At 33.1% G+C, this 14,097-nt stretch overlaps 1 protein-coding gene across 1 annotated transcript in view; it reads right to left on the reverse strand.

The window, feature by feature from the left end:
* LOC117120408 (A disintegrin and metalloproteinase with thrombospondin motifs 3-like) overlaps positions 1-12,262 on the reverse strand; it is a gene marked incomplete in the record, with an annotated part of 39,962 nt that extends 27,700 nt beyond the window's left edge. The window contains 4 exon segments of the mRNA XM_033265454.1: positions 4,391-4,529; positions 7,954-8,037; positions 9,144-9,340; positions 10,506-12,262. Of these exon segments, the coding sequence (XP_033121345.1) occupies positions 4,391-4,529; positions 7,954-8,037; positions 9,144-9,293 (373 nt within the window).
* Between the last annotated feature and the right edge of the window lie 1,835 nt (positions 12,263-14,097).

Here is a 14,097-nt window from a genome sequence, read left to right on the forward strand (position 1 = left end):
GAAAGCCTTCTTTATTTATTTTTGTTATTTTTTATTTTTTGTATTTTAGTTTGGCCTTTAAGTTTAGACCTGTGAGTTTTGCACAGATTTACAATGCTTCCTGACAGGATTCTTTCAATGACATTTACAGATAAACAATGATTCATTCTGTTGGCATTCAACATAACAGTTGTAAAACTGTAGTAAAAACAAGAAAATTTGAAACACTCTTTCAAGCATATTAGCTTCAACAGTCAGTAGGGCCTACTTCCTACTTACTTTTGTTTCAGATGAGGAAGATTAATAATAATATTAGTGTTTTGTAAGTGTTGCAAACTTCTCATTCACAGTTTTGTAACTGCCAGTTGAAATCATTAAAATACATAAACTGGAATTTGAGTTCATTTATTTGTTCTTATTAATTTTATACCATACTATAATATTATGATATTGATGTAACAAAGTACTCTTATATTTGTCCACTTTTCTTTTTTTTTATAAGAATACTGTGGCTGAAATTGCCTAAAAATTACAAACAAAATGAAAACAAGTTGAAACAGAGAAATAAAAAAATTTCAAATGAGGTTTTTAGTTTAAAAAAATAGATAAACAACAAATCTTCTCTGTATCTATTACCCGATTCACATGTGAAGTAATAAATTTATAACAAAAAGTAACAAATTGTAACCGAGCCATCTCCCGAGTTATTCCTACCAAAATATAAAGCATTCACACGCATCTGTAAGGTAATGCTAAGGTCGTGTGAAATTTATTCAATGAATCATTTTTCCCCTACTGCAATATTGGCCTAGCCTATGCCTAGTTGAGAACCCCGTCAATGTCACTGTCACAGATGGCAGGGGCGGATCCAGAGATGTCCAAAAGGGGGCCGAAAGGGGGACCGAACGAGACAACAATGTCCCAGGGGGTCCGGGGGCATGCCCCCGCGAAATGTTATCATGTCCGATAATAACATTTGAGGCGTTGTGGGCTATCATTTTTTTCTTTTTCTTTCTTTTTTTTTTCTTTTTTTTAACCTCCAAAAAAGGGGGGGGCGGGGCTGGGCCCCCTCCAAATCCGCCCCTGGATGGACTGTTGAAACCACCATCACAGTAAACATTCGAAGCAATCAATGCCCTTAACAACTGCTGTACTACTACTACTAAACTAGGCCTAGCTTCCGACATTTCTGTCAACTCTTGATAATAGTACTAACACCATCCCGACGTTCATCTTCTTCTTCTACCATTACTAATTAACATCGATAACTAGGGTAATTCATCCATCATTGAGAAAAACTAGGCCTACTACTACTAAACTAGGCCTAGCTTCCGACATTTCTGTCAACTCTTGATAATAGTACTAACACCATCCCGACGTTCATCTTCTTCTTCTATCATTACTAATTAACATCGATAACTAGGGTAATTCATCCATCATTGAGAAAAACTAGGCCTATCTATTTCTAGTGGATCGGAATCGTCTGCAGAAGGAAGAAAATTCAAAGAACCCCGCAAAACACAGTAAATTGTTGTTGTGTAGAAATCCCTGCGCATGCGCAGATCCATCCATGCTACATCTCGGAAGCTTTACCAGCCTCAGCGAGGCTGGTAAAGATTACCGGGACCTTCTGAGATTTTACATGGATATTACTTACACGGAGGTACTTTGACACGTGCCGTAAAATGTTACTTTTGGTTACATTTTGTTGTAAGATTTTTATACGTGTGAATCAGGTATTATTTGCAAAAGGTGGGACTATATGTTATACCCTCTCATAACAGTACAGTATACAATCATAATTTTGTATGCTTGAAAAAGTATTTAAAAATAAGAACAAAATAACAACAGTTTGAGTCATGCGTTTGGGAAAAATTTCACTGGTTTCTTATAAGTGTATAGTAAAGAAATGTCTTCAATAGAGTCAGACATAATGAAAATCAAAGTCAGGCTGTGGAGGAGAGAAACTGGGGTGGGGGGGGGAAGGGGAATAACCCCCTGTAATTTATACTATTCTGAAACACTTGAGATCCTGTGAAGCAATTCACCTTTATCTACTCTTCCCCCTCCCTTATTTTCATATAAGTCATCTGATGGAAGAAATTAAGGAGAAAGGAAATATTGAAAAGTGTCTGCAGGAATGTACAGTACCTTTAAGAAAACACATGTGGCAGATATTAAATTTCACATTCTCATCTGTTATACACTTACAGTATGCATATCATATAAATAAATAGCTATCATTTAAGTATTAACATGCCATGCCATTTTATCCATGCGAAACAGATTAATGCACATTTTTACTCTGTAATTTCTGCAAATCAATTTAAAGTACAGTAAAAAAACATCATGCAACAATGGCAGCCTTTTTCAAATAATTGGAGTAATGGGAGCTTGGTTAGTCACAAACTTAAAGCTTTATACTCGAAACACACACAAACACGAATATATATCCTATATATCCTACTACTGTACATATAAAATATGTTAATGATATATTTTCCAATGTTTTGTAAAATTTAATTAAGAACAGATGAGTCAACGCTTCACCTTAATATTTGGCCCTGAAAACACAAAAACTATTTGGTTGAGTCCCAAAACATACACAATCTAAACCTTAAAATGACTTATCAAAATCAACCTAAAACATTTTGAAAATCAATGGGGGGTTTTAAAAGTAGTTTGGAATGATCCAAATTTTCCCTCATATACGCGACTATAGAAATGCATAACAATCCACATTAATACTAGTTTTTAAATTTTAGCACACTGCCTTTGAAGCAACAAACGGGTTTTGGAACTGAATTGGTTTGAATACAATATTTTGTTAGGATTAATTTCAGAAAAGATTTACAGTACCAAAGATTCCTTAAATGACCATGGAAATTAAGAAATGTTACCTTGTACCTAAGCATGAACTTAGCTTCTCCATCCCACTCTTATCCTACTCCAGACGCACACAAGGAGCCCAAATATTTGCTAGAGCACGACCTCTTTACTTAAGCATACATTTTACTTTCAGATATATACTACTGACTGAAACTAAAGTTAACTACAGGTCAAAAGATACAGTAGTGGTCAGAGGAAAGCAAGCTATTAATTCATGTTGTGGCATATTGCCAAATGGCCGACTAGAAGCAATAAAAACGAAATTACATCTAAATCAACTTAAAAAACTGTCTGAAAATAGGATAGCATGGATTTATAAATGAAGGAATAATCCACTTTTTGACAATACACAATGGAATATAAATATCCACAGAGCAAGAGCATCTTTCATCATTGAAAATATTTTGACAGATCTGATGTTAACAATTTTATGAATAATATATTAAATAAAATTAATATTATATACTTAGTTGAGGTTGTGTTCTTGTAATTATTATTATTATAATTCATTCAAAAAATAATATTATATACCTAGTTGAGGCTGTATTCACTCTTTTACGTTTATTATCTAATTTTTGTTATGTAAAATACAAAAAGCTTGAAACATGTGCTATAAAAGTGAATTCATTAAATGTTACCTTGTACCTAAGCATGAACTTAGCTTCTCCATCCCAATCTTATCCTACTCCAGACGCACACAAGGAGCCCAAATATTTGCTAGAGCACGACCTCTTTACTTAAGCATACATTTTACTTTCAGATATATACTACTGACTGAAACTAAAGTTAACTACAGGTCAAAAGATACAGTAGTGGTCAGAGGAAAGCAAGCTATTAATTCATGTTGTGGCATATTGCCAAATGGCCGACTAGAAGCAATAAAAACGAAATTACATCTAAATCAACTTAAAAAACTGTCTGAAAATAGGATAGCATGGATTTATAAATGAAGGAATAATCCACTTTTTGACAATACACAATGGAATATAAATATCCACAGAGCAAGAGCATCTTTCATCATTGAAAATATTTTGACAGATCTGATGTTATGAATAATATATTAAATAAAATTAATATTATATACTTATTTGAGGTTGTGTTCTTGTAATTATTATTATTATAATTCATTCAAAAAATAATATTATATACCTAGTTGAGGCTGTATTCACTCTTTTACGTTTATTATCTAATTTTTGTTATGTAAAATACAAAAAGCTTGAAACATGTGCTATAAAAGTGAATTCATTAATTCAAATTTTTTGTTTGATGAATGGTGAACTAACTAGAGGACCTTTATGCTTTATAACCAAATCTATTATAAGACATGTGTTATTAAGCAATGTTTTTGTTTGTCAGAAAATCTTTTAACTCTGCCAGGAATTTACCCAGGACCACGGATTTAGAAGGAAGCCTCTCCACCACTAAACCACAACATAACCATGTAGTTACAGTAAACTATGCGTGAAGGTCTAGTATGAATAAGCACTAAAACGTCATGCAAGATGTAATGCTATGTGCCTACCTGCAACTAGCAATGTCTTTCGAATTAGGAAGGCTGTGAAATCAGGAATACGTGAACTGGATTTGGACACGTTTTGAGCTAATAGTACAACACTCTGGAGACTGGAATCACGAGACCCACTAGTTTCAATTTCAGTTGACTACAGAGAACAAAAGTACAAACCATAGATAAAGAAAAGTCCAATTATATTCAAATTTTAATCTATTCATAGCAAAAAGATGGGAATTTCCTACAGTAGCATGTTAGCTAATGGGTAGAATGTTGTAATTTATTATGCGAATGTTGTAATTATGCCAAAAAGGTCTCTTTGTCTTCACATATTACAACTACAAAACACATACTAAGGTCCTCTAGGAGAAAATTCCATAATATTGCAGCTAATTATCAGTAGTGATGTTCAACTTACTAGCAACCTAATCATACTTTACCATATAGGTAGAGAAAGACTTATAAATATAACAGATAAAGTGCCTAGCTTTTAACTTAATCAATCATGACATGCATGCCAAATATTTGACCCATGTTGTTTTACAAAATCATTTAAAAGATTTGAACATGTTCAAAACTTTGCCCTTTAAATTATTAAATCCTGGAAAGAATCGAATCGAAGAATCGCCCAATCAAGCCTACCAGTTTGTTTAAATCACTCTAAAATTTATGTTGTACTGTTTGGACACATACTGGCTTCTAAAGCCCTGTCCAGATTACCAAATTTTCTTTGACAAAAAACTGTTGTATGCCCATATATAGTCATGATGTGCCTATATATGGTCATGATGTGATGTCACCATGAACATATTTAGGCATGTCATATGTTTTTTTCAAATCAAATTTCATAGTCTGAACAGAGGTTAAATCATCATTCTACCACTGTACATCTCTGTATCTCACCTGGATATAAGCTCTCACAGTCTTGAATGCATTATTTATAAAAAAAATTACTTCAACATCTTATAAACTATATATATACTGTCTCTTATACACATCTAGATGTGTATAAGAGACAGCTTTTATTAAGGCCTGCTCACTTAACCAGCTGTAAACTAAATATTAAACATCATTTCCTCTCAGTTTATCCAATTACACTAGTTTTAAGAATTGTTGTTCTGTGATTCTAAATTCTGGATTAGCTTTCTCGAGAATTAAGGATTAGACTTCACCAATGCAGGTCATTATATTTCAGTAATTAGAAGGATTTTTTTCTTTTTCGAAAGGGAATTAGAAATTTATAATATATTTCTAGAAATGATAACTATCATAAGCTCAGAATGAACTTTCATACTGACTAAAGATTAATACTAAAGCATCTTTAATTTAAACTTGAGACAAAAATATCTAGAATCGGTTTGTATAAAAAATATCCCTGAACAACAAAAATTTTATATTTAAATTGCTTTCTTTGTATGTTTATATACTGTAATATGTTATTTAATAGCTTCCAATTAAAATTTGAATGTGAACATATTTTTTCACCAATAAAGAGATGTTTAAATAATTGTTGCCTTCCTATTATTTAAATGAGCAACTATTTCTCCACACACATAAAATTAATGACACATTTTATTTTTGAATGGCGAGAAGAATTGCAACTATACTGACACATCCACTTACATGTTAGTTTTAAAGTTTCTACTAATACCATACAACACCACAATCAAACTGTAAAATACACCTTGCGGTTAGGAGTTCAAGTAGCTGTTGACAGAGTTGCCAAATGGTTCCTACTATGTTTCAGATCCATGTACAATACTAATCCCCACCGCAGGCCCATTAGAGCTCAATGAGTTAAGCGATATAGAGAAAGTTAAGCTATGTTTGTTTTTTGACTTTATGTATGGCAATATTTGGCTAGGCCTACTGTTATTTTTAGCAATTTATACAGCATTTTTCTTAATTCATTTCATCAAATTATATATGAAGGCCTATGAACACCAATATCCTAAAGTACAGTTTAGCTATCTAGAGTTCAAAATATCATATTTTTATATCACCAGGGAATGTTATGCTAAATATTTTAATAAATTGGAAAAACTAGGAAGCAGACAAGACAGTATAAACAGCAATAACTGAGAGGAGTCGTGGACTATAATACATACAGTAGAATTTTCACAGGTAACAAAGATTTGAAACATATTGGAAAAAACATTTTAGAAAGTATTTAAACTTTATGATGGTAATTTTGACAAGACAAAATGAGGAGGGGGACGGCAGGGGTGGTCCATTCTCAAATACTGTAAGGGTAGAGAGGGAAAGAGTAATTAATCAACAGAATTCGTAAGAGGAGGGGAAGTTTTGTGACTTTTATTAAGTGTGAGAGAGTTATTCTTAGCAGCTCACATTTTAAAATCCAGCATGCTATCAGTAATTGGTAATTCTTGAATTTTCAGAGCAAACACAGCAGGTTAATAAACAACATCCCATAAGAACATTAACAAATACAAACAACCAACAAGTAATATTGTTAAAGCAAGAAGGAAATTTAATGTTATTTAGCCAGTCAACCAGTAGTAAAGGTGTGAATACCAACAACACTTGGTATGATCAGCATTTTCTTGATGCAACAGGCAAGAAATATATAAAGTTTCATTGCAAGAATACCTGCAGGGGGAGATAGGTTTCTGAAGAGGAACAAAGCAAAATCATGGTTGCCAACGCTATCATCATTGTGGTTTGTACGCATCCAAATCCATTTACAGGGGATTTTAAGACGTTTGCGCAAGTCTACTTTATATTTCTCACGGTAGTTTCTGGACTAAGCAAAGAGAAGATGAACAATACTATGATGTTAATTTAATAGAAATGTACAATAGTAAATAGATCTGGTGTGAACAACTTTCTATAAAAAACAATTATAAATTTATCATTTTAAATTGTCAATGGTTATCTACTGTTCTAACAATATGTGTTTCATATAAATATATAAATTTATATAAATTGTATAGACTAGTGATGTACAGTATGTTATAGATATGCACCGAAATACAGATATTGAAAATGTTCTTTAATGCTTACATCTTTCTTCACTATCTATATATTTTGCTGTATTTATGCTCAATTTTAGTATATTCTAATTTGATAAGGTAAGGACCTAGAAGACCACAGGGGAGTTTTAAAGTCCTCCTCCCCTAGCTTGTCCCTATCTACAAATTGTTTGTTCAGTTAAAAGTTTGAATTTCTAGCTCATTTAATTTACAATTTAACACTACAGTTTGTGGCCACTCAAACTTTGCAATATTTCTCTCTGAATTATACAATATGTCAATCAAAAAATTAGTCTGAGAGATTGTATATTAATATTCTTTCCTGTGAATATTTGGATTGGATATTAACGGTATTGCCACAGTTGTAATGATATGTCAATTATTATTTATAAACATCCATTATCAATGAAAACTGTCACAATGTTTTCTATTTTGATAATTCCAGACAAATCATTGAATGTCAAATCATATTAGTCGTACAGTATTCACTGACATTTGTATAGTTTGTGCATTTAATTGCAGAAGCATTACTCATTTCCAAATACAACAAAATATGATACATTTTAAGGATTTAAATCTTACCTGTCTTTCATTCAAATATATTATTTTGATAACTACCAAAGTAAGTTTACTATCAAGACTTGGATGGTTGAATAATTGATTGACCTAAAATAAAATTTGGGAAAAAAAATCAACAGATTATTATGATGACATTGACAGGCCTACAGTACAATCAGGATTTCTTTAAACAGAGGGTTAACTACATGTGCCTACAGTAGGTGTCCAGGGGACTTTTTTATGGGGTTAGGAGTGCAGTACCCAGGACATGTGTTCTACATGTAAACATTGTAATTCAATGTCGTCTGATATAAATAGTTTTTATATCAGAGGTGTTTTTTCGAAAAGATGGTTGGTATAGCCAAGCCATAGAATCTCCCCCCCTGGTTATGAGTGCAGATCTTTTTAAATAGTATTGTCCTCATTATTTTAGAGCTATAGTACAATAAACAGAAACCAAGCTTAGGTCAGAATAAGTGATAACAGCAATAAACAATAATATACAAAGTTACTACAGCAGCAGACAGTAGTGTAGAATGACTGTAAGGACTAAAATATTATACAATTAAGAGTGTTTCCAGTCTAGACTGTGAGATAGCATTTCATATGGAGTATTAGTCTTCAATGTAAACAAGATATAGAAACTGAAAAAAATACAGGCTGGTGCAGACATCCAAATACTTTACAGCAACCTTCAGAGTAGATAAGATGATATTCTCTAAGGCCCTTTGAGGGAAAAAGTACAGTAAACCTACTGCACTAGGAAACAATCATTGCCAATTAGGGAGGTTTAACTCAGTTGGCATATAGTCAGAATAGTCCATTTCTACTACTGGCTCATTTTCCCACTCTACTTTACTTCAGGCCTACTCTATTTTACAAAGACAAAGACATGCATTCCATGTGAGTTTATAATATTATTATCATTATTATTTTACAACATACAGTAACTGTTTTTTGTCAGGAACAAGGATGCATTTTCTTCCTAATCTGGCATGTTATCAATTAAACTGAATAAACAGTTTAGTAGTATGTCCCTGTAATGTCCATTATCTAGTTTCTGCCATATTTGTGAAAGTTTCTTGAGTTGTAAACTTGACCAGTTTGTTTTTGTTCTAGCTTGGTGGAATAAAAGAAGAGAACCGTATTTGCATTTAGAGCTTTATTGCTAGTACAGTCCCCAAATATAGAAAGTATTTGTTTTCATATCTTACCATATTTATAAGTTGTATAACATAAGATTCTATGTCAATTCCTTTATGGAAAGCAGACATGCTACTGTCTACTGCTACAAGAGTTTCTACAAAATACATCCTTTGAAAGTGTGCTGATCTCTTCCATCGAAACCGCTCAAACATTTTCATATGTTTTTTTGAATACAGGCTGTCTAATGCAAGGTTGACCTTTGAATCTACAAAGAGAAAACAGAATAATAGTTTGTATAAGAATGAATGATTAATCATTGTTTCATATTAAAAACATATGTTTAAAAAAGATTCATATAAAATAAAAGGAAACATTAAAAATGTATTCCCTACTACTTTAATACTAGATTGCATCTCAAAATTAGAGTGACATACATTAACGATTACCATAGTCACAATATGTAGAATGTTTATTATTTAAATGGATTTCGCTATGGCTATTGCAGTTTGATCTGTCATTGAACACTGAAATGTCCAACTGACTTCTAAAGTCTTCTTCTACCTCCCCATGAACGCAGACGCACCACCCGCTTGAATACCTTCTTGCCTAGACATGCTGTAACCATTCCAAGATTTCATACCCATTCTTTAGAAAAAGGGTTTTCGAACATTGATTGCAACATGGACTTGGAACTGGCTGCTTCATGAAATTGTGGGAGACATTATTATCATCTCAAGTCTACAATCCTTCAAGGGGCGGGTTCACATCTTTCTTCTCAACCATCAAAGTTGAAGTATATTTATTTTGAGCTGCAGTGAACCAGTGATTGGCTTGTAAGACATCGAACCTACAGTATTGTTCACTTTCACATTCATAAAAAAACAAAGGAAGGTTGTAGTTGGAGTCCTATGATGTTAATTTTACTTGCGTACTCGGAATAAAAATTGGTTCACTTGGTAGTGTATGAAGGATTGTTAAATAGAATTGGCCTGTGGGGCTCAATCAGGTAGGTGAATAGGAACGCTTCCAGGAAGCAGCGAAGATTGCACATGGCGCAGGACTGTTTATTTATCCATTACAAGTTGCAATAATTAAAAGTGCCAAGAGACTGTTGGTGCTATATGTGCTATAAAAGACTTTTAATGTAAATAACAATAATGACAATAAGAGTAAATCTTAAATACCTTTTATAATTCACTATTGTAAAAAATGTTATATTATTGATCCCATCCCTTAATAATCTGAATTGGGGTTGAGGGAGACCTTGTCTGTACTTATTTTATAGATGAAATATGCTTTCCAGAATTCTGAACCTAACAATGTGTGAGAATCATTCTAAATTGTATGCCCAATATATTGTCTACATTTGAATGTTCCTTATTACTGGATGAGAAAAACATGTTATGAATGCTTTGAATCAATGTACTTACCAAGTTGATTAGTTTTATAAATGACATGCCGTAAATCATTAGTTGAATTGCTTTGTGAATGATTAAGTTTCCGAGATTCTGAAAACTTTAGTATATAATCCTCATTGTTCCATTGGATCCACCCATTCTGCAATGAAGGAAAAAAGAGAATAATTTGATAAAGATACAGACAATAAAGTGTATTATTCTTAAATTAAAAATACATATTAAGATATACAAAACTAGAAGCTATATACTGTATAAAACTAAAAAAACTAAATAAAACTGTTCAAAAACTGATTTTTTAAGACTAATAGAATTTTAAAAAATTGAGATAAAAAGTAGTAATTAGTAGGATAAATGATGATCAGTTGATATTTTTATAAGCCTCATTATAGGGGATTTTGAACCCATGCCCCTTAGACTAAAAAAAGGCAAATATCTTAACAACCACAATAATAATAATAATAATTTATTGAACCACAATATTTACACTGTAAAGTATACTCGGCCCCACCAGGGAGGGCACTGTGGACCAATACTTTAAAACCTTTTTCTTCTTCATTTTCTGGATAATGTCATTTTGGATATCATTCCATAAAAAGAAAATACATTTTAGTGATGGATTAAAGATAGGCCCATAATATTACTGGCAGATGCACTTGTTTCAATTTTTTGTACAGTATGTTAAATTAATATACTCTTACTGTACCCTAGAAGATTTTTTAAAGTAATATATCCTCCCCATCCTAAGAAGTTTTTTTTTTTTTCAAAATCTATTTGTGACAGTCTTTTTTGTTTGGAAAAAAGTTTTGGAATTTCATTTTATTATAAAAACACTCAAAGAGCCATTATTTATTGGATCACTCCAGCAGCCAAAATGAGGAATATTGCTATTGGCTGTAAGGTTCGGTTGTCATGTGGTGGAGATGCAAATAATTTGTCACCATAATTATTTTGATATGGTTACAACCCCTAGAAGGCATCAGCCTTCTATTTCATGCCTGAGAAGCAAGCATTGGCAGGTCTGTGTAGCAATTTTACCATTTTGTTTTCGTGCATTGTCTACCTTGGCAGCAAACTAAGTGTTGACAACTTGCACCAGATTTACTCAACATTATCTGGTGCAATACAGTACTTACCCCATTTACTGACATTACTCAAATAAAAAAGATTATGTGAGCAATGGGATTTGGTAAGGGTTTAAAGATTCCTTCACACAACTTCAGAGAACTCGAAGATTGCTAAATTGAATGCCAAAAAGTTATAATTTATGATGCTTTGAAAAATCTAAAGGCCTGTTTCTACTGGAAAGAAAAAATTGATTAAAAATCGTTTTTTTTTAATCGCTTTTTTCTTGCAGTACAAACAGGACCAGTTCGAAAAAAGGGAATAAAAACAAGTGATTAAAAACATGCAATGGATAGCGTGTTTGAACGACAAACAACTGATTTTGGCTGTGCAATATTTAGCTACAACACAAAAAGCAATCATCAGGTGAAATGTGACCTCCAAGTCAAACCACTGCAAAGCTGGATCATATCACAAGCTAACTTTCAAAATGATTAGTCCTCTTGTTCATGTCTTGTTCAACAAATGTGGAGCAACAAAATTGTTTTTTAATTATTTTGTAAGGGGGTATATTAATGCCTAGCCCTCTCCGCTATTCTGGGCCTACCGTTGTCCTCATTCGTTCACTGTGCCGATGAGTACAGCCGAAAGCATTCGCATTCTTGCCGCACACCGCATCCTACTACTCGTCATCATGACCAGAATTCATGTGAAGTATATTGTTGGTGAGAAAGAAACTACAGTATACGTTGGAAAAATGTGCTGTACAGTATACAGTATACAAAATGGTGACGTAATTTCCTATACTAAAACCGATTTTCTTAAAAGCAAAATTGCAGTTGCAACGTGGGCAGGCTGTCTGGCACTCATTAAAAAAGGGGTTAAAATAATTTTTTTGTGTTTATCATGCACTCTGGCATAGGCAGTACTTTACACACCTGGATGACTGACTTAGTCATTGATAGATTTTCCTTTAACTTTTAACAGGCCACAAAAATATCGCCTGCAGGGCTGCATGTGGCCTACGGGTCACACTTCGCCCAGCCTGTGTCTTAAATAATGACCACTTAGGCCAGGGGTATACATAAAAATCAGTGGGAGGGCTAAAGTGAATTTTCGATGTAAACACAGAGGACCACACCCAAACTATGATGTTTCCAGTGTCCTTCCAAAAACATCCAAGCACTGCTTTTACACCACTTTATTCTTAGTTTTAATATTACTTTTTACATATGATTGTTGTCGGGCCGTAAAAAACAAGTGTTTTCTAGCCAATGTTGCTTGGCTGGCCGCACACATGGGGTTTTTAATTCATTTTTGCAGACTGCAAAAAAATTGCTGTCGGGCTGCACTCTGCCCACCTGTGATTTAGGCTATTATCACAAATATTTTTGCAAATCTACATGGTATATTTATTATTTTTGATGATGTTATTCGCATTTAATCCTATACATTAAAAAATTGTACTTTGTACCTTGATACAAAAACTAGAAGAATTCTGATTGACTGAAACTTGGTGGTCAAAATAAAAAGGTATACTGATATTACACTTTGCCGGTATAAATCTGTCCACAGTACACGTGTAAGTTTACAGTGTCTTGTTTCAAGAGGCCAAATCAATTTCTCTGGCCTGAATAAACTTGTAGGAATTCTGTTTCTTTCAAGAGGCGCATTTGAGCACTGCAAAAATCTTTATCTATGGTAAATGCACAGTATTTGTTGCCACAATGAGCTTGTCTTTCCAAATAGTGTAGGAACATATTACTGTATATAATGTACGAAAAACAGAAAAATGGGATGTATCATTTATTTATGCCAAGACAATTGCCTTGTTTATATCCCCACAGACCCAATATATGTCAGTGTGATATTTTGGCTTGATAAAGCATCTAATACACACTAGTACTCCGTCATCTTCATTGGTTGCCCGTGAAGAAGCGTATTGATTTCAAAATTGTATTGTTTGTTTACAAATCCATTCATCAGCTATCTCCTAAAAACATTTCTCAACTTATTAAGTCTCACTCCTCAACATGTGCTCGTACCCTCAGATCAACATCCGATTTGACTACACTTTATAGTCCACCCTTGCATTCACAATTATTGCCTCATACCTAATTTGTAACTACAGTCAAACTCGCCTAAGTCAAATGTCCATAAGTCGAAAAATTGTCAAAGTCGAAATTATTTTCATGTCACTTCATCTTCCCTATACTTACAATAGTTTACATATGCTCAAACTCGATTAAATTTAAGTCTAATAAAAATGCAAGTCGAACATATTTTACATGCCAAATTGATCTGTTTTCAATTAATTGTTAGTCCGTAAGTCGAAGTCAAAATCTTGACGTAGAAATTCACACGCTGAGTAAGCCTGACAAGTGACTCATGTTTACATTGCATAGCGCTACTTTGTGTAGTTTACTTTACATGCGACTCAACTTAATACATTCCTCACTATTGTTCAGACATGTGGAAACGTAGACAAGCGACTAATGTTTAAGCACTGTTTCAGGTTTTGTTAGTTCTTTTTTTAAATACA

This window comes from Anneissia japonica, unplaced genomic scaffold (genome assembly GCF_011630105.1).
Source record: "Anneissia japonica isolate Jap-2015-1 unplaced genomic scaffold, ASM1163010v1 scaffold287953_len805160_cov178, whole genome shotgun sequence".
Classification (NCBI taxonomy): domain Eukaryota; kingdom Metazoa; phylum Echinodermata; class Crinoidea; order Comatulida; family Comatulidae; genus Anneissia; species Anneissia japonica.